Source organism: Papio anubis, chromosome 11, assembly GCF_008728515.1.
Source record: "Papio anubis isolate 15944 chromosome 11, Panubis1.0, whole genome shotgun sequence".
NCBI lineage: Eukaryota > Metazoa > Chordata > Mammalia > Primates > Cercopithecidae > Papio > Papio anubis.
Genome location: NC_044986.1, coordinates 6,299,234 through 6,323,889, shown reverse-complemented (window position 1 = coordinate 6,323,889; position 24,656 = coordinate 6,299,234). Strand labels below are relative to the sequence as shown.

The following is a 24,656-nucleotide window of genomic DNA, read 5'->3' as shown; positions in this document are numbered from 1 at the left end:
CTCAGGTGATGTTCGAAATGATATCTATGTAACATTAGTTCAAGGAGATTTTGATAAAGGAAGCAAAACAACAGCAAAGAACGTGGAGGTCACGGTGTCTGTGTATGATGAAGATGGGAAACGATTAGAGGTATTTATTGTGGTGAGGGCTCATCTGTAGTGTTTCAGTTTTACTTGCCAAGTGCTCACCTTGGCTCTGCTACAGCATAGAAGTTGTCACAGGTGGGGCTTTGGAATTCCATTTCTTGGGATTAGCGTTGGTTCTTGCTTCCCTTTCTCCAGCTTGTCATGCAGGACCTGGGGTCCTCTGATCCTGGCAGCTGGCCTATCTCAGGGGGTCCCTGTGGTCTTTTTTTTTTGAGACCGAGTCTTGCTCTGTTGCCCAGGCTGTAGCACTATAGGTGTGTGCCAACATGCTGGGCTAATTTTTATATTTTTTAGTAGAGATGGGGTTTCACCATGTCGACCTCAAGTAATCTGCCTGCCTCGGCCTCCCAAGGCACTGGGATTACAGGCGTAAGCCACTGCGCCCGGCTGGGTCCCTGTGGTCTTGACCACTTTCGCCCAGCCTTATCATGGAGTCTCATTTGCTGTCATAAACCCAAGGCCCAAAGGTCTAGCAGTCACGCTAGAAGTACAGATACCATCATTACCATTTGAGAGATGGAGAAATGAAGGCCCTAAGAAATCAGTTAAATTGCTCAGGGTCAGAGAGCTAGCGAGAGGTAGAACTGAGCACCTGCCCATGACAGCTGGAGGTCTGACCTCGTGCTCTACCTACCAGTGGTCACGAACATCTGCTTCCATGGCCACAGCAGCCTGCAGGGTCTACCTGGGAGATACTCAGAAGCTGTTGCCTCCTCTGATGATCAGAGGTCAAACCAGAGCTGCTGTCCCTGTGAGGTGCCTGTTTGCACCAGGGCTGGAGGACTGGGTTTTTCTGGGCCCATGGGGTTGTGCTTAAGGCTCAGTGTCGCCGAGAGAAGCATGATGTCTTTCTCTCTGGGTGAACCCTGTCCAGCATCACTGCCTGCCTTGTCTCCCTGGAAACATAGGTACTGTCCTTGCCACTGGTCTTTCCGGTTGGAGTGAAGCAAACAGCGTTCATGGCTGGAGGAAGGAGAGGGGAGGGTTCCCACCTTTTAGTCTACAGTCCCTCACCCTAGACCTATGGCATGGATCAGGCAACTTCCTGCAGATCCTAATGTTGAAGTTATTAGGATTGAGGGTCTGGGGGGGATGGAGGTCTGTGTCATCCCCATATGTCATAACCATCAAGATCTTTAATGTGTGAGAACAAGGGTTGGAGCTGGCCGCTGGCTTCGGGTGGATCTGTGCTTCCCTTGCTGGGAACACTTTCGTTTGTGGTGGGGTGTGTTGGTGCTCTTGGAGCGTACCTGTCCTTCCGCGTATATGTATATGGTGTCCAGCTCTATGAGGTCTTACGTGAGCTCTTTATGTTTTCTTTTAAAGCATGTGATTTTCCCGGGAGCTGGTGATGAAGCGATTTCAGAGTACAAATCTGTGATTTACTACCAAGTAAAGCAGCCACGCTGGTTTGAGACTGTTAAGGTATTACTTACATGGTCATTTTATCACATGGCACTGATGATGAAATGCTCATTTGTAACCCAAGGAAACATCCTAACATCCTCCTCAGCCCGGGAGCTGATCTAGGCAGGCAGAGTGTCTCCCAACAAAGTCATTCAAGGTTGCTAAGGAACCGCACTGGCGTTTCTTAGAATACATTTACTCTCGTCTCCTTTTGGATGTAAAAATAGGACTTTCATGGAGACGAACGACAGAGTCTTTTTAAGATAGCTATTGTCTTTCTCTTCGCGGTACTGTTTTATGTGTGGCATGCTGTCTTTACACCAAACAAAAAAGCTGAGCTGCCAGCCTGTGAAGGTCATTGCTGGGGAGTCGGGTCCTGTTCTGTAGCACTGACGTGGTACATTTTCATAATGCAGCGTGCTCACATCTCCGCCAGGGAGTAAACACTGTCCCGCCCCCAAGAGCTTGAATATTTGAAAACCAGGCCAGGGACTGGCTCTGGAATACAGATGTTTGATGTGAGAATTAGGGACAATGTTTGCTTAGAGGCAGCACGTATTATGTCTTTTTTCTTTGAGTGTAATGTGTCAACAGGAAAGCTTTCTTGGTGCAGCTGTGGGCAGGTCACCACAGCTGTGGAAGGAGTGTAGACTCTTCCAGGTTGGGGCTAAGAAGAAAAACGGCAACTTTTTTTTTTTGGAGATAGAGTCTTGCTCTGTCACCCAGGCTGGAGTGCAGTGGCGCAGTCTCGGCTTACTGCAACCTCCACTTCCTGGGTTCGAGCGATTCTCTTGCCTCCGCTTCCTGAGTATCTGGGATTACAGCCATGTACCATGGCACCTGGCTCATGTTTTTGGTATTTTTAGTAGGGATGGGGTTTCACCATGTTGGCCAGACTGGTCTCGAACTCCTGAACTCAAGTGATCCACCCTCCTCAGCCTCCCAAAGTGCTGGAATTACAGGCGTGAGTCACCATGCCTGGTCAAAAAACGGCAACTTTTAGAAATAGAATCTTGGCCGGATGCAGTGGCTCACGCCTGTAATCCCAGCACTTTGGGAGGCCGAGGTGGGCAGATCACCTGAGGTCAGGAGTTCGAGGCCAGACTGACCAACATGGAAAAACCCCTTGTCTACTAAATATGCAAAATTAGCTGGGTGTGGTGGCGCATGCCTATAATCCCAGCTACTCGAGAGGCTGAGGCAGGAGAATTGCTTGAACCCAGGAGGTAGAGGTTGTGGTGAGCTGAGATCATGCCATTGCACTCCAGCCTGGACAACAAGAGTGAAGCTCTGTATCAAAAAAAAAAAAAAGGAAACAAAAAAGAATCTTAACAGTAATGATTAGAGCATTCAGAAAAAAAAATCCAACTGTATCACAGAGTCGGCTTGGCAACTGTTACAATGTGATCTCGTTTAAATTTTGCAAAGGCATTTTGTCTTTGGAAAAATCATGTGGGGACTAGATGTACAGTATTTTCACCACCGCAGTGTAGCAGTGTTTACAGTTGTACCTGATAGCTCCATTTGAATAAAGCTGTTACGCTGGACGATATAGATCACAGTGCTTAAACTTCTTTCTTAATCCTTGAAGGTGGCCATTCCCATAGAGGACGTTAACCGCAGTCACCTTCGGTTTACCTTCCGCCACAGGTCATCACAGGACTGTGAGTAGTCAAGCACTTTCTTCCCCCAAGGATTTTTAAGGGAGAACTGGGGGAAAGCGCGAGAGGCCACTCTCAGTTGTTCTGGAACTTGCTATCATAACACAATAAGGCTCACTTCCCACCTTATTCTTCTCTCTTTTTCCTTGAGCAGATCTCAGGAGATCTTAATTTCTTTCTCCAGTTCCTCCTACCCAGTATTGCTGGTCCCCTTCTTTCTTTTGCTTTCCGGTCTTCTGTGTTGACTTGTCATTCATCCATGTCATCCATCAGAAAAGTTACCGAGCTGTAACAAATACCTCTCAAACATGGGCTCTTAAGGCCCCCTGTCTAGAAACTGGAAATCTTGAATCCTTTTTGTCTTTTGTGGTGACCCTTGCTGTCTGGAGCTCAGGGATGGCTTTTCTCATAGACATTTCTCTGATACTGACCATGATGCCAAGACTTTAGGAGGAAAGAACTGCTGTAGGAATCACTCTCCTTCAAAAAGAATTTATAATTGATGACTGAAGTTTGTTCCATCACATTTTGTTAAATTAATTGTCAACTAAAGCTGTAGCCCTGTGCTAGACTTTAAGATATCACAGAAGGAAAACATGATTCCTGTCTTTCAGGGTGTGTGTTTCTTTGGCATTGGGAACTGAGACATATTAATATTTGGGACAATAAGTAGCAAAGAGAGTTGACTACAGGCTTGTGTGCCGCAGGCAGTTAAAGGAAAAGAGTGGTGTGGAGGGCAGACCACCGTTTTTCACTGATGAGCCCGCTGGGGTCGCACCGTGCAGTGGGCAGTTTCAGGTTCTGTGTACTCTGGAAGGAGCTTAGGCATGAGCCTCTTCTGTGTCTTCATTTGAGGATAAGAACAACTTCCTGGCTGGTGCCGTGGCTCACACCTGTAATCCCAGCACTGTGGGAGGCCAAGGTGGAAGATTGCTTGAGCCCTGGAGTTTGAGACCAGCTTGGGCAACACAGTGAGGCCCCATCTTTACTGAAAAACCAAAACAATTATCCTGGTGTGACGGTGTGTACCTGTAGTCTCAGCTGCTCAGGAGGCTGAGGCAGGAGGATTGCTTGAACCCGAGAAGCGGAGGTTGCAGTGAGCTGTGATTGCACCACTGCACTTCAGCCTGGGGAACAGAGTGAGACCCTGTCTCAAAAAAAAAAAAACAAAAAAACAAAAAACAAGAACAAAAACAAGAAAATTCTCCTCCTAGGGTATTCTTGAAGGTCAGGTAAGGTGGAGGCTGGCCACCTTCCGGCACGGTGCCTGCTGTGGATAGGGGCTCCATGGTGGTTGCTGCTGCTGGGATAATGTGTTCATTCACCTGACTGTTTCTGGGGCCTGGCCTGCCCTGGGCCCTCCATGTGGGGTGGGTGTGCCTGGACAGAGGTGCTGCAGGAGAGCAGCCTGGAGAGCAAATGCGTGAGCACGGTCATGATGTTATGGTGTACAGACCACCTTGTGGGACCCTCGAGAAGCTTGGGCCTGCTGTTGTTCAGGGGAGTTGGGGAGGCCTGGTGTGTGGGGTCTGCAGAGCTGGGGTGCGGGCCCACGACTGTCAACGGCAGGTGTGTGTGTGGTGGGGCGTGGCCTGGAATGTGGCTGACTGGAGGGGTCTCGAGCAGCATGGGGTGCCTGGTGGTGGGTGGTGCATGGCCAGGGAGTGCGGGGCGGGGAGCGGCGGCTGACAGCTGCTGAAAGCATCATTGCACTCCTGTCCTGTCCCAACAGTGCACGCGGGTCACGGGTTCAGTTACAAGGGCATCCGGGTTTATGTCTAATGGGAGAAGCTGGGGCAGGAAGGCCGCCTGCTTGGAAGGCAGTTCCCTGCCATCTCATCCTTGCCACAGGACCAGATCTAGGCCACCAGACCCCAGACCAAGTCGGATCTGCTAATGGTACATGACATCCTTGGTGGCCGAAGCTGTAGAATAATAATAACTATCAACAGATGTTGGCCATCGTTCACTGTGCTCTTACCATGTGCCTGACACAAGAAATTTATTGTACTATTTGGATTCATCCTCACAAGATTCCCATGTGGTATCAGTATTATTACTTCCCACATTACAGATGAGGAAATGGGCTTGGAAACCCCAGGTCAGGGGCTGAAAGTCACCCAAGTAGTTGGTGGAAGAACTTTGGTTCTAACCCAGGTCCTTGTGCCGGAGCCTTACGCTCCAGTGCCTTACGCTCCAGTGCCTTGGGGGAGTGCCGAGGCCACTTCCCTCCTTTGGCTTTTATTCAGTTCCTGCTGTATACACAGCAAACTGCTGGAGTTTCTCCTCTTGCAGAGCTTAGGTGTGAGTTGAGGTTTGAGATTAGTTTGCAAGAACCAGCTAGGGTGTGGCAGCCTGTGAGTATCACGTGAATTAGGCAGAGGTATGATGTGGGCGGAGGGTGCTGGTGGAATGGGGGTGGCGGTGGGCACAGGTGTGTCCTCGGCCAAGGCATGGTGGGCCAGCCTAGTGGGCCACAGTGCGCCCTAGGCCCTCTAGGGCTCCATGCATACATCACCCTGAGGCCCATGGAGGAAGCAGGGTGAGGACAGGGTTCTGGAATCCACAGAGGACTTGTCTCAAAATCATGCTCCCGTCTTTTAACAAACTTATTCTCTCTAATTAATAAATTACACTAGGGCAGAGTGATCGCTCCTGTAGCATTTTAATTTTCAAAATCCTTGTTTTTCTTGTCAGTTTTAAGTACTTATTATAGACAAGATGCTATCACCCGACATACCAGGACACGTTTGCATAATAAATGAAGTCTCGGTGGCCACAGCTTGTGGGATTTTGGAAAGATGTTGAGCATCGCAAGTGTGATGCCGATGAAAGCCTGGACGTCGGTCACTGACCATGGCCTTTGGGGCCTCCCCAGCCAGCCTTGCATGCAGATACCTGGGGCAGAAACAGGTAGAAAGAGCTGAGGCCACATTGGTCCCCGCTTGCTACCCTAAAGAGGAGGCTAGCAAAGGGAACAAGTGATGGGATTTCTCACCTGGGATCTGTCCTTGGGATTGGAAAGTTTGGTGTCGATGGGTTGACATAATATCTTTCCAGCAACCTGTCAGCAACTCCAGGTGCACTAGACCATGTGGTCCATGGAGCCCGGCAGACTTGCAGCTCTCAGTTCCAACTGGCCAGGAGCTGAGTTTTCCTTGATTGTAGTGTGCTTGTTGGGTGGGGCGGCCTAGGGAATGGGCAGCTCTACCCACACTCCAGAACACGTGACCTCTACTGTGGTTCCTAAGGTTCTGTAAACTGGTCATGTGAACCGTCCACCTCATGATGGCTGCTAGTGAGCCTTCAGTAAAAATCAGTCCATTCCTCGGATGTGAAGGTGCAGAATGTTAATAAAAGGTGCACTTACTGTACTACTGTCTGGTAGGGTCAGTAGAAGCCATCTGCTGACCATTATTGTCCCATGTCCTTCTGAACCCTGGCAGTTTTCATGGAGGCGTGTCTTTTTTGTTGTCTTTTCCAAGTCCACCCAAACTTAGGAGGAACTGTTCTGTTCTTTGCCATTTGTACCTTGAAATATTTTATGTACTCTGGTGCCCTTTTACAGAGTTGTTTTTCAGAGTCCTAGGGTACTTATATTTTACTTCTGCTTCTTCCTGTGTTTTTTGGCTGGTTGATTATTCATGGAACCCTTTGATTTGCCAGGATGTATTGAGCACCCATTGTGTGCAAAATACTGCTGGACACCAGGAAGGCAAAGGTGATAAGCCATATTGTCTTGGGCAGTGGGATCTGAGGGTAAATACTTTGAGCCGCTGACTCAAGACGGGTGGATGCGTGATTCTTCCTCTGTGATCTCTGTCCTTTCATCTGTAAAGAGAAAGCTCTGAATCTGTAATTGTGGAGATAGTTTCCAGCTCGGGGCCTGTGTTTCTGTGCTCTACTGAGATTGCAACTTGAGGAATTTGTGGCAGATCCATTTCTTCAGTCCATGTTCCTCATCTGTCCTGGCTCATCAGTCCTTCCCCGCCTTTGACTCTCGCTGCCTATCACCAGCCACACTGGCCTGCTGTCCCCAGATGTGTCACAGTGGTCCTCGCGAGGGCCTCTCTCTGCCTCTTCCTGAAGCTTTGACATCTTGGCTTATGTGCTGTCCAGCTTCTCAGAGAGATGTCTTCTGACCAAGAAATTGGATTGTCCCCGTTGTCACTGTGACCCCTTAAACCACAGTGTTTTTGTTTTCTTTATCATCTGAAAGCTCATTTGTTTGTTGACCGTCTCCCAAAGTGGCACAAATATGGATTGAGTACCTGTTGGGCACCAGGCAGTATTTCATGTACTGGGAAATGGCAGTAAAACAAAAGGTCACTTACATTCCAGGGTCCAGTGGATGAAACCAACAATAAATAGCAACAAGATCAACAAAATTCTCTCTCTCTCTCTCTCACACACACATACACACACACACACACACAGAAACACACATGTCAGGTAGTGATAAGAATTATAAAGAAAACTAAATCAGGTGAGAGGAAAGAGGGTGACTAATGGACTATTTTAAACAAGATGTGGTCACTTTTGGAGGAGGGGACATTTTGGCAGAAACTTGAATGAAGTGAGTGAGCCCCACCTGCACATACCTGGGGGATGAACTCTCTCACCAAAGGCAGCACAATTTCACATGGAGGTCGTTAGTCCATTGGTAATTCATGTGATGGATATTGCGAGGCAGGAATTGATTGTAGTTTTCTGTATTGACGCGAAGTTTCCTTGGTGGAATGGTCTGCCCCTTCCCAGCCTCTGTTGTTTGCTGTGGCCTCTCGTTTCCAGGCCCTGTCCGTTTCCGCTGGTCTGGGCGTCCTAGGTTAAAAGCGTACAATCTTTCTTATTGTCACTTGACAGTTACTCTTGCTTTCTAGTGTTGCAGGCTTTCCTTGGCCTTCTTCAAGACCATGCTGCCCTTCTCGGCCCTTTATGCTGGAATCCGTTCTCACGTTCCAGGAAAAATCTCTTCTATGAGATTTGGATTAGAATGGCTTTGAATTTACAGATTAATTTGAGAACAACTGATCCCTTTATGCTAGGGGTCTTCTTACTTGTAAACATGGTCCATTTTTCCATATGTTTATGAGACTGACTTTAATACCTGTTCGTATAATTTTGTAATTGTTTTCTTGAAGGCAGCCTTTGTAGCATCTTACAATGTTATTTTGTCATGATAATTGAAGGCAATCATCAATTTTTTTGTTTTTTGTTTTACAGCTAAGGATAAATCTGAGAAAATATTTGCACTAGCATTTGTCAAGCTGATGAGATATGATGGTACCACCCTGCGAGACGGAGAGCATGATCTTATCGTCTATAAGGTATCTGGTTGCATTGGTGCAGTATTGCTGCTATAGACAGTTTCAGTCTTTTCTGGGCTTCCTGACCCGAACCAACATTTCCCATCATTGTGAGGAAGCTGCTATCTAGCTACATTTAATTATGTCAATGAACATTTCCGATGACCAGCCCTTTTGTTGTTCCTAACAGGAAAAGATGATATACAATATAACAATAGGTGCCATATAAAAATGCCATGAACATGAATTATGCTGCAGGAATAAGGGAAATTGTTAAAATGTGTATTTAATGTGATAAAAAGCAATTATGATGGTTACAAGGATTAGGGGTAACAAAGGATGGCAAAAAATGGTGTGTTGCTGTTTGGGAATTGCCTTTGACATGTGGCATGACTAAACCCGCAGGCCGAGGCGAAGAAGCTGGAAGACGCAGCCACGTACTTGAGTCTGCCCTCCACGAAGGCCGAGTTGGAAGAAAAGGGCCACTCGGCCACGGGCAAGAGTATGCAGAGCCTTGGGAGCTGCACCATTAGCAAGGACTCCTTCCAGATCTCCACGCTCGTGTGCTCCACCAAACTGACCCAGAACGGTGCGTTCGAGAGGAGAAACCCATTCACCCTAGGAGCTCTGCCTCAGTCCCGTCTTTTCCACGCTTCTTCCTGTGTGGAGGTGTCCTCTGTAGGCGTATGAACGTCACCCGTAAGGCATTCATTGCATTGGGCTGTGATGATCTGTCAATGCATAGAAGGTGGCATTCGTTGTAATTTAAAATTCACGCTTCTACTCTGGTCTAAGGGTTATTCTTTTTTTTTTTTTTTTTCCCCCAGACAAGGTCTCATTCTCGCTCTGTTGCCCAGGCTGGAGTGCAGTGATGTGATCTCAGCTCACTCCAGCCTTGTCCTCCTGGGCTCAGGCCATCCTCCCACCTCAACTTTCCATGTAGCTGGGACCACAGGTGGTGTGCAGCATGATGCTTGGCAGCTAATTTTATTTTTAATTTTTATAGAGATGAGGTCTCACTTTATTGCCCAGGCTATTCCCAAACTCCTGGGCTCAAGCAGACCTCTGGCCTCGGTCTCCCAAAGTGCTAGGATTACAGACATGAGCCACTGTGCCCAGCTGTGTTATTCTTAAAGGGAGATGAAGCAATGGATTTACTTCTTAAAATGATTTTTGGCCAAAGGAAGGTAGCGTGGCATAAAGGAAAGTGCACGAGATTTGGAGTCAGACCAAAGACCTGGAATCGGACCGTAGCCCTGTGTTAACCCTGGGGATGCCCTTGAATAAGGGTCTTCTGCACGTTTCGGAGTCTTATCTTCCTTGTCTGTTGATACGGGAATAGTGCCTGCCTCAAAGGGCTTAGTGAGGGTTACGTGAACAGTGGGCTGGGAGCTCACCTCCCTCTTTATGTCGTCCCCATTCTCAGCTACTCTCTGAGATAATTACCAGTTATCTTTATTTTTAAAAGCTGGTTTGGATGATACTTTCTAGCCCTCCTCGTGGTGTGGGATAAGGCACCCCCTGCTGACTCCCACACCCCAAAGCTCAGCCCTAGTGTGGTAGATCACTCATCCATCAGCTGGTGCCATGCCCTTGTGTGGCAGTTGGCCGACTGCTTTGAGTGCCTGCACCACCACTGCTTTGAGTGCCTGCACCACCACTGCTTGCAGCCTCTCCAGTGACATTGCTGTCCAGCCAGGGGTACTTCTTATTCAGAGCACACTGATGTTGTTGCTGTCACTCTGTCTGGAAGAGGCAGAAATCCTACATTTAAAAATTGCGTCTTCCAAATGCAGCCGAATCACAGCTGTGCAGAGTGACTTTATGCTCTCTTGAATCAGAGCTTGAAAACCCAATTTTTTCCTCTTGACTGGTCGATATGGATTTTGATTATTAATGTCTGTTGCTATCAGGAATTGTGTCTCTGGGGGATTGTCTGTAAATCATGGCAGTAGTTTTGGATTTGCCTAAGGGACAGTCATCGTTTGGACTTTAATAGGGTAAATACAGGACAGAAGTAAAGCCATCGTCTGGAAGTCAGGACATTGTAGTGGAGCATGCAGCATGCACTGAGTGTGCTGTGTGTTTGGATGTGCCAGCCCTGAGTCAAATGCTTTTAGATCTTGCTGTTTCTGCACTTTGCACTCTGTTGTTCTGGGCTACACTTTCCCACTGCTGGTCTGCTGAGTAAACTTCTTGGTGTGGGAGCAGTAAGTCTCTCAAGTGCCTTAAGCCTGTTGAGATACTTTTGTATTCCATTTGCATACATGTTTCAAACCATTTATGAAGTGTCCTAGCTTGTGGTTGTGTAGTGGTCTCCATGAGCAAATGAAAAGCCTTAGCTGGGGGTGGGATTCCTGTTCATGCTGCTGATAAAGAATACCTGAGATTGGGCAGTTTACAAAAGAGAGAGGTTTAATGGACTCACAGTTCCATGTGACGGGGGATGCCTCACAATTGTGGTGGAAGGCAAGGAGGAGCAAGTCACCTCTTACATGGATGGCCTCAGGCAAAGAGAGAGAGCTTGTGCAGGGGAACTCCTCTTTTTAAAACCATCAGATCTCGTGAGTCTTATTCACTGTCACGAGAACAGCACGGGAAAGACCTGCCCTCATGATTCAATTACCTCCCACCAGGTCCCTCCCACAACACGTGGCAATTCAAGATGAGATTTGGGTGGGGACACAGCCAAACCATATCAAGTGGTCAGCAGTGCGGGGCTCAACTTGGGACTTGGTTATGGAAAGGATGCCCCCCTCTGACATGTTAGTCTCTGGATGTGGCCTTGATAGCTCCACTTGCCTGACAGATGACAGCATCCAGAGCCTCATTTAACCCCAAAGTGACATCTCCAGGTGGGGCACACTTCAGCATTTCAGTAGGTGCCATGTGTTGCAGTGCTCATGGTGCAGGAAGCCGTCATCTCATACTTGGGTCATGTTCCAAAAGCATGCTTGGAAGTCATTACTTGGAACTTGATCATCTTTCCCCATTCAAAGCAATGCTCTGAGCTGCGGTTAGGTGATGAGGCCCATCCACAGAATGCTTCTTAACCCTCATGACCCTGGAGAAGGGACTGTGGACCAGGGCATCCCACCCCCGGGGGGTGGGGTCAGTGGCGATCCCTCCTTTCCCCTTCAAGCTCCTTGAGTCTCACCAGCTGCAGAGTAATCCCCTCCCCAGACTGAGGGAGAGGGCACCCTGCTCTCAGCAGCAGCTGTTGCCGGGCAACAAGGAAATTCCGACGTGGTGCCGCTCACCAGGACTGACGGGAAATCTGCCTTTCATTTCACACCAGCCACGGTTCCCCTTCTCAGGATTGTGGCATGTCAGGTGTGTACAAGATGGAGCTGCCCCAAATGGCATCTAAGCATCGACTCCCACATTCTCATTTGAGGGAATCATTTTTCTGAAACCGTGATTTGTTCCTGTGAAGTTCCATTACTTAGGGAAACGCAGTGGCTGAATTATTCATTGAGGTTTGTATTAAACTTCTCTGTCCTCAGCATTATGCTAGATGCTGTGGGGGATATGAAAGAAGTATAAGACGTGATTCCTCTTCTCAGTTAACTGACTATATAATTAGAAAGGAGTCATGAATATGGGCCGTGAGTCCCAGTAATAAGGGGCTGGGGTGGGCATCTGCCGTGGGCAGCTTCATGGGGTCTGGACAAGCCCTGTTCTCTTCCGACACTCCCTTTGCCCCAAGGTGTTTTACTACTCGTTAGCCCAACTGGACTTTGTCTCAAACTTACCGCACAGCGTGCCACCGACTTTGCATGAAGGGGATCCACATTATTAGTGTCTATTAAGGAAATACTGGTAATTCTTGTGAGATGGAAATCTCCCTTAACCCTAGGACCAAACGTGTGTCTGGGCAGGATGGAGCCTTTTCCATGACTTCCCTTTCGCTTAGAAATGAAGACACGTTGGCCAGGTGCAGTGGCTCACACCTGTAATCCCAGCACTTTGGGAGGCTGAGGCATGAGGCTCACATAAGCCCAGGAGGTTAAGACCAGCCTGGGCAACATGGCGAGTCCCTATCTCTACTAAAAATTAGCTGTGCATGGTGGCATGCACCTGTAGTCCCAGCAACTTGGAAGGCTGTGGTGGGAGGATCGCTTGAGCCTGGGAGTTAGAGGCTGCATTGAGCCGTTGTTGTGCTCCTACATTCCAGCCTGGATGACGGAGTGAGACCCTGTCTCCAAAAAAAAAAAAGAAAAAAAAAGGTAAATTGCTCAATTCCTCATCATCTCCTGGGATGACTGCTGCCATTTGTGCTTTTAGACTAGGCATTCTGCTAGGTGCTTTCTACACGTCATGTCAGTTAATTCTTATAGCCACCTTGTGAATCGGGCAGCATCATGCCCATGGTTCAGGTGAGAATATTGAGGTGAAGTTACTTGCCAAGGCCAAGCAACAAGTGGTTGCTGAGTGCTGGTGTTTAAACTCACACTTGGGTGTCTTCCACAGGACCTTTGGGTGCTCCTTTTCTGTCTCCCCATTTTTAACTCTTCCCTTTGTCAGCTGTACTTGGGGGTAGGGTGAAATAAATGAAAATGTATGTTTTGGAGCTTATTGTGTGCATGCCTTTTGTACAATTTGATGCTGAAATTATAATGGATGTCTGTATTTCCTAATTTTCTACCTATAGTCATAATTAGAGTTTTTTTTTTTTTTCCTTCTTCAGTATTAACTCGGGTTTTGTATTTTGATTCTTTCTTTTATGCAGACAGTTTCTGTTTCTGTAGCTGAAGTTGGTTCTCAAGCATAACGGTAAATTAGATGTACTTTGTTAATGGTATTTTTTCAAGTAATGGGATGTTAATATAACTTCAGGTGAAATTTGGGTAGGCGTATGTACTTTCCTAGGGAGCTTTTGGATCCTGTCTTCTTACCCTAAATGATATCTTGGCCAGGCATGGTGGCTAACACCTGTAGTCCCAGCACTTTGGGAGGCTGAGGTGGGTGGATCACCTGAGATCAGGAGTTTGAGACCAGCCTGGCCAACATGGTGAAACCCTGTCTCTACTAAAACTACAAAAAAAATTAGCTGGGTTTGGTGGCAGGTGCCTATAATCCTAGCTACTCGGGAGGCTGAGGCAGGAGAATCTCTTGAACCCAGGAGGTGGAGGTTGCAGTGAGCCGAGATCGCGCCACTGCACTCCAATCTGGGCAGCAAGAGCGAAACTCCGTCTCAAAAAAAAGAAAAAGAATATCTTGATCCCTTAAACAAAAACATTTCTGGACACTGTCTTCTTCCACATTGAGTCTTTAAAAACCAGTATATTCATTCCTTGCTCTTTCTATAAAAAATGCAACAAACAAAACAACCCTAAGAACCACAAACTTCTATGGAAGCCCAGACATGGTGAGGGCCGGAAGCTCGCTCAGTGCAGGCATGAACCGCAGTGCAGGCGTGGTCTCAGTTGTCCAGAGCTACTGTAGCTGCGGGGACTCTTAACCTTGCAGTCTCAGTACTTTAATTTGTGTTAGTTATTTTATTTATATCATCTATAAAAAAATAGCGGCTTGTTCTTGAGCAGGAAAAACAAATCATTTGGTATCCAGTGCCTGGGCAGCGCTTTCTGGGTGAGCAGGCCTCTTCAGGAGTTGTGGTGCTCTGAAACTGCCTTCTTGTAGAATGGAAAGACAAGTTCTTTTTTAGTTTCCCAAATGTATTTTTAAAGCTGCTACATGGAAATCATTTCATGGTAAATGTCGCTGGGAATAATGAATTCAACCGTACTAGGTGTTAAGTATGTTGCTACAAAGGAATGGAATATTTAGCAGGTGAATCTTTTAAAATAGGGTTGATTTCTCTGTTCACAAAATTTTATAGAGAACCTCACTTAATGCATGATTAACGGAGACAGAACAGAGTTCTTGCTGTGAAGAGCTGATTGTCATTTCTGTTTCCAGTGGACCTTCTGGGGCTCTTGAAGTGGCGCTCCAACACCAGCCTGCTGCAGCAGAACTTGAGGCAGCTGATGAAGGTCGATGGTGGTGAAGTAGTGAAGGTAACGTGGAGCCCAAAGGGACTTTTTGGGTCTTTTTTTGTAAATGTATATTAACAGAGGCCGGGCGCGGTGGCTCACGCCTATAATCCCAGCACTTTGGGAGGTTGAAGCGGGCAGATCACGAGGTCAGGAGATAGAGACCATCCTGGCTAACACAGTGAAACCCCGTCTCTACTAAAAATACAAAAAAATTAGTTGGGCATGGTGGCGGGCGCCTGTAGTCCCAGCTACTCCAGAGCCTGAGGTTGGGGAATAGCGTGAACCCGGGAGGCGGAGCTTGCAGTGAGCAGAGATGGTGCCACCGCACTCCAGCCTGGGCGGCAGAGCCGGACTCCAAAAAAAAAAAAAAAAAAGTATATTAACAGAAGTAGGCAGTGACTCCAAAGGTAGTATAGGATTGTGGTTATACTCCCCTTTAAAAAATAGTGACATATGGGCCAGGAGCGGTGGCTCACGTCTGTAATCTTAGCACTTTGGGAGGCCGAGGCGGGCGGATACCCTGAGGTCAGGAGTTCGAGACCAGCCTGACCAACATGGAGAAACCCTGTCTCTACTAAAAATACAAAATTAGCCGGGTGTGGTGGCACATGCCTGTAATCCCAGCTACTCAGGAGGCTGAGGCAGGAGAATCGCTTGAACCCGGGAGGCGAAGGTTGCAGTGAGTGAGCCGAGATTGCACCATGGCACTCCAGCCTGGGCAACAAGAGCAAAACTCCATCTCAAAAAAATAAAACAAAATAATAGTGACATACACCTCTAGGTGCACAGAGTGCTTCTTGGCTTCTGGTTTTGGGGGGACTGTCTGGGTTAGCCGTGAAGGAGACTAGCTTTGCAATCACCCTCATCGTGGGTTCCATGTCCTCTTCCCACAGGTCCTCGCTGCAGGACTCACAACAGTTCAGTGGCCTTTTTAGGCCTCTCTTTCCCCTGCCATGAGAAGGCGGTAACAGTAGTGCCTTCTGCAGGGTCACTGTGGAGCCTCAGGTCTTTTTACTGTTGTCATGATCCTTGTTACTGCCAGCAACATTCGTACTGGCCCTGGCTTGTGACTCCCTGAGATCCTCTTTAAGTGACCAGGATTGGTCTGTGGTGTGGTAGAAAGATCACGACACAGAGAGACTTGTCTGGGCCGTTTTCCTCCCATGGGTGGCTCTGCAGCAGCGTCGGGTGTAATTATTTATTCGGGCCCTGTGGCCTCAGCATCTTTATCTATGAGATAGGACAGTCATGTTACATGGCCTGAGGTCCCTGGGAGCACTCAGCTTCTGGCATTCTTTATTCTGTAATTGTTTGTGGTTCTGATATTTTCGGCAGTATTAGGCTCTTCTCTGCTCTCAGATACCCCACAATTTGCTGGGACAGCTTTTCGTTGTACGTGAGGAAGCGAATTTCCATTTTTAGTCGATTCTGTTTTTGACCATGGGATGATAAACAGGTCACTGGCATGTGGCGTTCTGTAAGTGTAGACTTTCCAGCCAGGTCTGTCTGTTGCTGCCTCAGTTCCTCACCCTCTAGGAGAGGTGATTGCAGAAAGAAATGACCTTATCTCTGCAAAAATTAATTACTTAAAATGGCCTTAATTAACCAGCAATGTGCTTCACTTCAGTATCAATTAATTTGGTCGCACCGGTTTCCTGAATCATTGTATAGCCCTTCAGACATGTCCTCGCTAATCTTAAAATTTTAATCATCTTCTCAGTCCTGGTCTTCTTCCAATGGCTTGGACAATGTTAATTGCATTTTAAACTTCCCTGCGTTCTGTAAATTCCCTAATTCAGATGGAAACCAGGTGAATACGTGAATGTAGTTGAGAAGAATCCAGTTAATGAAATTTTGTCCTCTTTCATTTTGAAGTCCCTGTATCATATTAGGAATGAGTTGTATTTCTGATGACCGGTTGCCACAGTTACCTGGAAGAATGTAGAATGATCTTGTCCCATCATTCTCTCCATTTCCTTCATCTCATAGATTCTCACATTTGATTATTCATCCCTGGACATGGCCTTTATACCTTTCCCTTCTTCCCACGCATGCTGGTACCACGCAAGCCTGGGTGACCTGTCCAGCCCTTACCTACCTTGCCTAACTTTGTGCTTTTTCTCTGCTGGCATGTCTGACATGCGCCGTGAACCTGGAGAGTGGAATTGACTTGAGGCCATGGGGCCGTTAATGGCCAGCCGGGACTTGAGGAATTCCCACCTGCATGGGGCTCCTTTTGCACTGTTTAGGGATGCTGATAGATTGTGGGTTTGGTTCTGTTTATTCAAGACCTCCCTTCTGCATATTGATGACTGATAGGAGAGAGATGGCATTGCTTGATAGATTGAGGAAGGTGTTTAGCAAAAGATACGCTGTCCCATTAGATGGAAAATGGAAATGGTGACTTTGGTCCCTTTGAACATGCTCTTAGAGAGAGGGTGGGGTGCCAAATGAAGCCCTTTCATGGCTCCGTGTGAAGGCCCTCCTTCAGGTGCTCGCCCCTGCCCCACTGCAGCTCCGCACCCCAATACGTGCAGCTCCATCTCCCTTTAGTTCTGTTTCTGTGCCACTGACCATGTCATGTGTCTGGGTGGGACCAGGTGGTCTACTTCAGGGACTTTGCATGAACTGTGACAAGCCAGGTCCTGTCACCTGGGAGCCTGTTGGCAGGGGAACATTCGGCTGTTCGCAGATGGCATCAAGTTTTGACCTTCACAAAGAATTTACGTTCTGAAAATGATGGGAAATGGTACAAAAGTAACAAAGTGATGCAGATCCAAATAGTTAGGAGTTGATTAAGCCCTTGATATCCAGACCAGCATGCCTTTTGGTCAGGGTGGTTTTGTTTGCCACTGTTTGCATGTGACATTTCCTGGTATAAAGTAGGTGGTGACAGGCACAGCCAAGCATGGAGAGGATTTTACTCCTTCAAGGGTCTCCGATCTCATGTTGGGCATGCCGGGCGTCCTCTCTCCCGAAGGAGGCGGGCGAGGCTCATGCTGGGCATGCCGGGCGTCCTCTCTCCCGAAGGAGGCGGGCGAGGCTCATGCTGGGCATGCTGGGCATGCTGGGCGTCCTCTCTCCCGAAGGAGGCGGGCGAGGCTCATGCTGAGCATGCCGGGCGTCCTCTCTCCCGAAGGAGGCGGGCGAGGCTCTTGATGCTGCTGCGGTTCCATGGCACTTCTTTGCAAGCAGGAGTCTCTGGTTTGCTTCTTTAGTCTTGGGACTATAGCAGTTTGAGATCCTCCGTGTCTCTCCGAAGGCCCCCTGGGTGTCGGGAAGAGGCTGCACAGTCCAGGAGGAATCTGAACCAAACGCCTGACCCAGCCTTCCCTGTGATGTCCTTGCTATGTGATCACCTCACCCATTTATTTTTATTTTTCTTTAAATTACAGTTTCATTGAGATATGATTCACATACCATAAAATTCATCCTTTTACTCAGAAGTTTTTAGTGTCTTCACGGAGTTGTACGACTATTACCATTGTCTAATTTCAAAACACTTTCATCATCCCAAAAGAAACCACATAGCTATCAGCGGTCACTTCCTCCTCTCCCTGTAACCACTAATCTGCTTCCCTTCTCGATGGATTTACCTGTTCTGAATATTTTATGTAAATTGAATCATACGCCCCGTGGCCTTTTGTGTCTGACTTCTCTCACTTAGCATTGTGTCTTCAAGGTATATCAGTGCTGTAGCAACTATCAGTGCTTCACGGCTTTTTTTTTTTTTTTTTTTGAGACGAAGTTTCGTTCTTGTTGGCCAGGCTGGAGTGCAATGGCGCAGTCTCAGGATCTTGGCTCACCACAACCTCCGCCTCTCAGGTTCAAGCAGTTCTCCTGGGATTACAGGCATGCACCACCATGCCTGGCTTATTTTGTGTTTTTAGTAGAGATAGGGTTTCTCCATGTTGGTTAGGCTGGTCTCAAACTCCCGACCTCAGGTGATCCGGCCTCCTCGGCCTCCTAAAGTGCTGAGATTATAGGTGTGAGCCACTGCGCCTGGCTGCTTCATGCCTTTTTATGGCCAATAACATTCCATCACATGGATAGACCACAGATTGTCTTTCCATTCATTAGTTGACACACATTTGTATTGATTCTGCTTTCTTGGAGATGATGAATAATATTTGTGTACAAGTTATTTTGTGAACATATGTTTCCTTTCTTTTGGAGATATGGCTAGGAATGAAACTGTTGACTCATGGTAAATCTGTGTTTAATTTTTTGAGGAATTGTCAAACTGTTTTTCATAGCAATTGCACAGTTGTACATTTCGACCTGCAATGTACAAGGGCTCCAATTTCTCTGCGTTCTTGCCCACACTTCTTCTTATTCTTCTTTTAAACTGTAGGCCAGATAGTGGGTGTGAAGTGATGTCTCATGATGGTTTCCCTTTGTATATCCCTAATGAGTAATCATGATACATCAGTACTTCATGTTTATGGCCAGTATTTTGTTGTGTGGCATTCTGCCTCTTCTTGACCTTCTCTTGTAATACGGATCATCACTTTGAACACAGTCATCTTCAGGCCATCTTACATTTCCTGCAGGGGAGGATGGGGTGGGACTTGAAGCTGACTTTTAGTGTGACATGCCTTTGAAGTCTCTTCCTAATTACATGTATGATGCTTTGTCCTTCTTTGCGGTAGAATTTATTTGGTAAATTTTAGTCAGCTGTAACTAATTTCGACTTTGTTGTTGAATAAAGTAAGCACCTTCTGGTCCCAAAACTGGGATACTGCTGTGTATTCCAGTTTCAGAATCATGATCCTCTTCCGTACCTGGGCACCCTGGTTGGTAGAAGGTCCTTTCTTCCGCTCAGCTGGGTCTTGTCCCTATGTAGCTTCTGCCCATTCACTAGCCGGAGTCCTGTACCCAGTGTGTAGAATGAGTCAGATGCGTCTTCCCAGAGTTGCCATTCAGCGCTTTGTCACCAGCCTGATGAAAACCAGGAGGAGGGTTGGAAAGGCCGCCTGGGGGAAGCAGTAGGCCCTCTCCTTGCTTTGACCCTCTCCATTTAGCTCTGGTGGCATCATTTCTTTGTTCTGAATTCACTCATCCAAAATTTTTGTCTTGTGCATCTAGTGGCTGTGAAAGATCCCGAATGGCTTTATAGGTAGTGTTGGGGGCAAGGTGGGTATTTGGAGTACGGCGGAGACGATAGCTATTCCAGTGTGTCGGGGGAGTCTGGGGGGTTCACACTATCAGCTGACCTTCTGTGTCTATGCAGTTTCTTCAGGACACGTTGGATGCCCTCTTCAACATCATGATGGAGAACTCGGAGAGTGAGACTTTTGACACATTGGTCTTTGATGCTCTGGTAAGAGAGCTTTCCTTCTCATGTGCTTGGATAACAGCGTTCTTTCATGCTGCAGCCTTTGAGGCTGGGGGTGGGGGCTTCGTCACAGTGACTTTGAACGCATTTTCAGTTGTAAATCCAATCAAAGATGAATTGGAGTGGCCAATTTTTCTTTTCTTTTCTTTTCTTTTTAATTGTAAAACTGTAGTTAGGCAAAGGTCATTTCCAGGGTAAGAAGAGGTAAACTAGCCACCAACTTCTATGTGAAAATGTTCTGGTTCATTTCCTAACACAGGGGTGCAAATGGTTCTGATGAAGATTATAAAATGGCTTACATTATGTTATGCTAATGAAAATATTACTGATTAATTTGACAGGTATTTATCATTGGACTGATTGCTGATAGAAAATTTCAGCATTTTAATCCTGTTTTGGAAACTTACATTAAGAAACACTTTAGTGCAACTTTAGCCTACACGTAAGTTCCTACTTTGTTTTAAAATCAGTACCTCTTTTTTTGGTATTTGTGCTATTTAGAGTCTTTTTCATGTACTTTTGTCTATGACTGTATATTTACCCCCGCTCAAAACTCTGAGTTTACTGGGATAATTTTTAGTATTGTTTCTCTCTTAACATACCTAAAAACCTTGTTGAAAGAGATATGTGATAAATCATCATAATATTCTGGAATAAATTCTTGTTCTCCCACACACCTTACATTTATCTTGGAAATCTTCAGTTTATGTTCGATGAAACTGAGCTATGGATGCGGAGTGTCTGACACCACAGATTCCCCGCGAGCCTTTGATGAATGGATAAATGCATGTGTTCCTGTGTGGAGGAGATTGGTTGTTGAGTGTGAATTAGATGCAGTTTTGTACTTTGCAATGTACCTCCTTGCTCTTTAAAGAGCCCCTTCCCTTTTCTTTGACAAGCTTCAGCTGTCACTGTCTTGGATTCCTTCTGTCTACCCTTCTGCCCGTCTGTGCCCCAGAGGTCTAGGAAGACACCAGAGGCTGCGCGTGGTGCCTGGGCCAGCTTAGCAGCGTGCCTGGTGTTGAAGAGCAGAGCCCTGGGGTCTGGAGTCAGGCTGCCTGGGCTTGATGTGCAGCTCTGTCCTTCACAAGCTCTGTTGGGCAAGTTGCTTAACCTCGCTGAGCCTCAGCCTTCTTGTCTGTAATCAGAGCATGATTGTAGGCTCGTGTGGAAATTTTAATAAGTTATTACATGTAGAGTGCTTGGACTAATCCCTGGCACTTAAAAAGTACTAAGCAATGATTGGGTTTCATTATTATTAGATTTATTATGGTGACTTACCGGCTCTTTCATGGTGGAATTTATTGGCATTTTTCAAACTTTTTGTTGTGTGAGTTACAGCAAAACATAAAGATTTAAATAGTTTCTTTAGGAACATCCCACTTAGAATCAGTAGAAAGGATTCTCTTTAGTGTGAGTAAATTTAGTTAAAACTCCCTTCTGTGTCATCAACATACTTTGCAAAATACCTGTTTTTCCTCCCTGTGTGCAGTCACGAACTCATGTCAGAGGACTCTGGCCTTCTGAAGCCAGCTGTTAATATACCCCAGTCCTGCGCCTGGATTCTTTGCTGTCTGCCTCGAGTACGTGTTTACTGTAAGGTGGTGGGTGGAACTCCAGGAAGGCTAAGAGCTGGGAGGTCCTCCAGCCTGCGGAACGAGCTGTGACTAGTTCTTTGCACTTGCTTGCTAATAAACGTTTGTTTAAAACATTTTGTTGGCTGAGTGGAGACGCCCGGTGTGTGGGCATGTTGAGTAGTTCCTTACGGACCGTGGGGAGGGTGCATTGCAGGGCACTTTTCCTGGCTCTCGTGACCAAAACGAGCGTGTGGGATTTGCAGAAGTGGCCTGCAGACTGCAGCAAACGTAGCACGCCCTCCAGGTGTGCTCATTTCCAAAATTCTGCCTCTTGATTGAAATATGGCCAAACAGCTCTTCTCAGATTAGGCTCCTCGCTTGAATTTCAGAAGATGAGAGCCATGAATCAGCTTACCGCACCGCAGCCACATCTCTTCATTGGCGCCAGCCTTGCCACGCTATGCTGTTGGGGAAAGAGTGATGCAGCCATTCTCATAGGTGGAGAAAGAAAAATGGAGATTTTGACGAGTTTCCTAATGAGACAAACAAAAAGTACCATTTTTTCTTTATGCTGTGATGGGCCTGAGATAAGAATAGTATCCTCATGGCCGGGCGGAGTGGCTCACGCCTGTAATCCCGGCACTTTGGAAGGCCGAGGCAGGTGGATCCCATGAGGCCAGGAGTTGGAGACCAGTCTGGCCAACCTGGCGAAACCCCATCTCTACTACAAATGCAAAAATTAGCTGGGAACGGTGGCACGTGCCTGTAGTCCCAGCTACTCGGGAGGCTGAGGCAGGAGAATCGCTTGAACCCAGAAGACAGAGGTTGCAGTGAGCTGAGATCGCACCATTGCACTCCAGCATGGGTGACAAATTCAAGACTCCATCTCAAAAAAAAAAAGAATCCTCTCATTCAATCTTTGGAATCTGCTGGAAAAGAAATTTTTATTTTGGAAAATAAGTATTGTTAGCATGTTTTGGTAAACTGGCAACCTCAGGTGGTTCCTTAGCAGCCCCATGTCTCCACTTTGAAATTCCAGAGGAGTCAGTGGTGATTCAGACAGCTGTGACCACATCATGGAAGGTCGCCCTGCATTGGTGATATGCTTACAGTATTCTCTGGGCCAGGCCAAATTCCAGTACTGAGTATTATGCCAGATTGTCCTTGTCCTCTTCTCCTCTAGAAGGCTTTGGCAGGTACAGGATTACTGTAGACTCTTGTCCATGTAGCCTCTCTCCTTTGGTAAATGTTGAGATCTTTAACCCTTCTTCCCAAAGAACACCAAGAGAAGGAATGAAAGATTTTGGCAGCAGGCAGTCCTCTTCAGCACCCCGAGCCGTGTCTGCGGCTCCCCTGCGTGGGTAGTTCATGGATGCTGGAGCCCCACTGGACTGAGCAGCACTGGTCCGAGTGAGAAGGAAAGGAGGCGTCAGCTTTGGGGGCTGCTCTTCCATAAAACCAGCATGGCTGGGCTCCTTTTTGTCCACCCTACGGAGCTGCTGCAGGCTCCTCACTGACAACTGGTGCTCCATCTGCTCCGCCCCTCTAGCCAGTGCCAAGGGGGTTGCTGTTTGTGCAGATATAAGATGGCCTGGCAGATTTATTTTTATTTATTTTCTTTTTGCTGTCTAATTCCAGGTTAAGATTCATTTGCTGGTTCTAAGTCCTTCTTTTATTTATTTTCTTTCTTTTTGCTGTCTAATTCCAGGTTAAGATACATTTGTTGGTTCTAAGTCCTTCTCTTTGCAAATTATTATTATTTTTATTTCTTCTTTTTAACTGGTTTGAAGAATTTCCAAAATGTGTTCTATGGAATGTTTATTCCCTGGGATATTAATAGATGTAATAAGAGGGGTGTGGTCCAGTAAGTTTGGGAAAATTAGTAAAACTGAGTGAAGCAGGCTTCGTGCCAGGGCGTTGCATGCTCTCCTGTGCGGTGAGCACCACCCGCAGAGTGGTGGCAAGGTGCGTTTTCCAGCCGATGGAGCTGGACACCATGGCAGGAGGATCTGCAGACCTCACCTCTTCAGAACAGCAAGCAGGAGTTTGACTCTGAGAGCATCAGGGCTCCCTACTAGAGCTCTGGCACCTGATCAGTGTTAGAAGTGGCTTCACATCCACTCAGTCTCCCAAAAAGCTTTTCAGACCATGGGTGGTGGCTCACACCTGTAATCCTTGCACTTTGGGAGGCCGAGGTGGGCGGATCATTTGAGGTCAGGAGTTCGATACCAGCCTGGCCAACATGGCGAAACCCCATCCCTACTAAAAAAAAAAAATACCAAAAAGTTAGCCTGGTGTGGTGGTAGATGCCTGTAATCCCAGCTGCTGGGAAGGCTGAGGTAGGGGAATCGCTTGAACCTGGGAGGCAGAGGTTGCAGTGAGCCGAGATCGCGGCACTGCACTCCAACCTGGGCAGAGCGAGACTCCGTCTCAAAAAAAAAAAGCTTTTCATGGTGATGTATTGGTGAAATAGTTACTCTTAGCTCATCCATAATTGCAGTGAAGGTTGCTCTTCTGACTGTCTCATTCCATAACCTGAGTGAGCAGTCTGGCCTTTACTGGCTCACAACTGAAACAGACCTGCTGTCAGTACCCCAGCAGATTGCTTTTATGAATATAAAAGTCTTTCATGTGGCTTTTAAAAAGCCTCAGTGAATCTTGTTGAGTGCATAAGATGTTGGTGACTGGAGACATTTGGTTGGTGGATATTCTTCCTGGTGTCTTACTGGCTGTTCACATGGTGTTAGTTTTTGGAGAATTGTAGTTCAGCTCAATACATTAAAAAATGAAAGCGTGTTGTTGTTAATTTAGTTGTTCTTTTATTATGTGTAAGCTGTTGCTTGAGGGTCATCCTTATGAACAAGGATTATTATTTGATGAGCTAGTAATGGTTGAAAGTGTAGAAGTATGAATGGAATTAAAAATGGCATATCCTCACTACAGCCTCTATCATTTAAAAATAACACATGCTCAACAACAACAACAAAAAACTAAAGAAATCTCACATTACTCAAATGTTATAGTGCAGATGGTAAAAGTTTTCTGTATATAATGCTACACATTGGCGATATCTACTGTGCCAGCATTTATTTCCTGTGTTTATATTAACGTTGTTATTAAGATTATGACTAGTTGTGTATTTTACAAAACAGCATTGTTATTTTTGCTTACTTAAAATTTAAAAACTTTTAAAAATTGTCATAATTTGCGTACAACAAAAT

The 24,656-nt window shown here is 46.7% G+C and overlaps 1 protein-coding gene across 4 annotated transcripts in view; it reads left to right on the top strand.

The window, feature by feature from the left end:
• DOCK1 (dedicator of cytokinesis 1) overlaps positions 1 to 24,656 on the top strand; it is a 542,700-nt gene that overhangs the window by 113,794 nt on the left and 404,250 nt on the right. For all 4 annotated transcript variants that reach the window (XM_017944437.3, XM_017944438.2, XM_017944436.3 and 1 more), the window contains exons 14-21: positions 6 to 130; positions 1,474 to 1,572; positions 3,146 to 3,218; positions 8,439 to 8,542; positions 8,927 to 9,110; positions 14,444 to 14,541; positions 19,754 to 19,843; positions 20,200 to 20,300. In XM_017944437.3, coding sequence (XP_017799926.1) covers positions 6 to 130; positions 1,474 to 1,572; positions 3,146 to 3,218; positions 8,439 to 8,542; positions 8,927 to 9,110; positions 14,444 to 14,541; positions 19,754 to 19,843; positions 20,200 to 20,300 — 874 coding nt within the window. The remainder of the gene's footprint in view (positions 1 to 5; positions 131 to 1,473; positions 1,573 to 3,145; positions 3,219 to 8,438; positions 8,543 to 8,926; positions 9,111 to 14,443; positions 14,542 to 19,753; positions 19,844 to 20,199; positions 20,301 to 24,656) is intronic.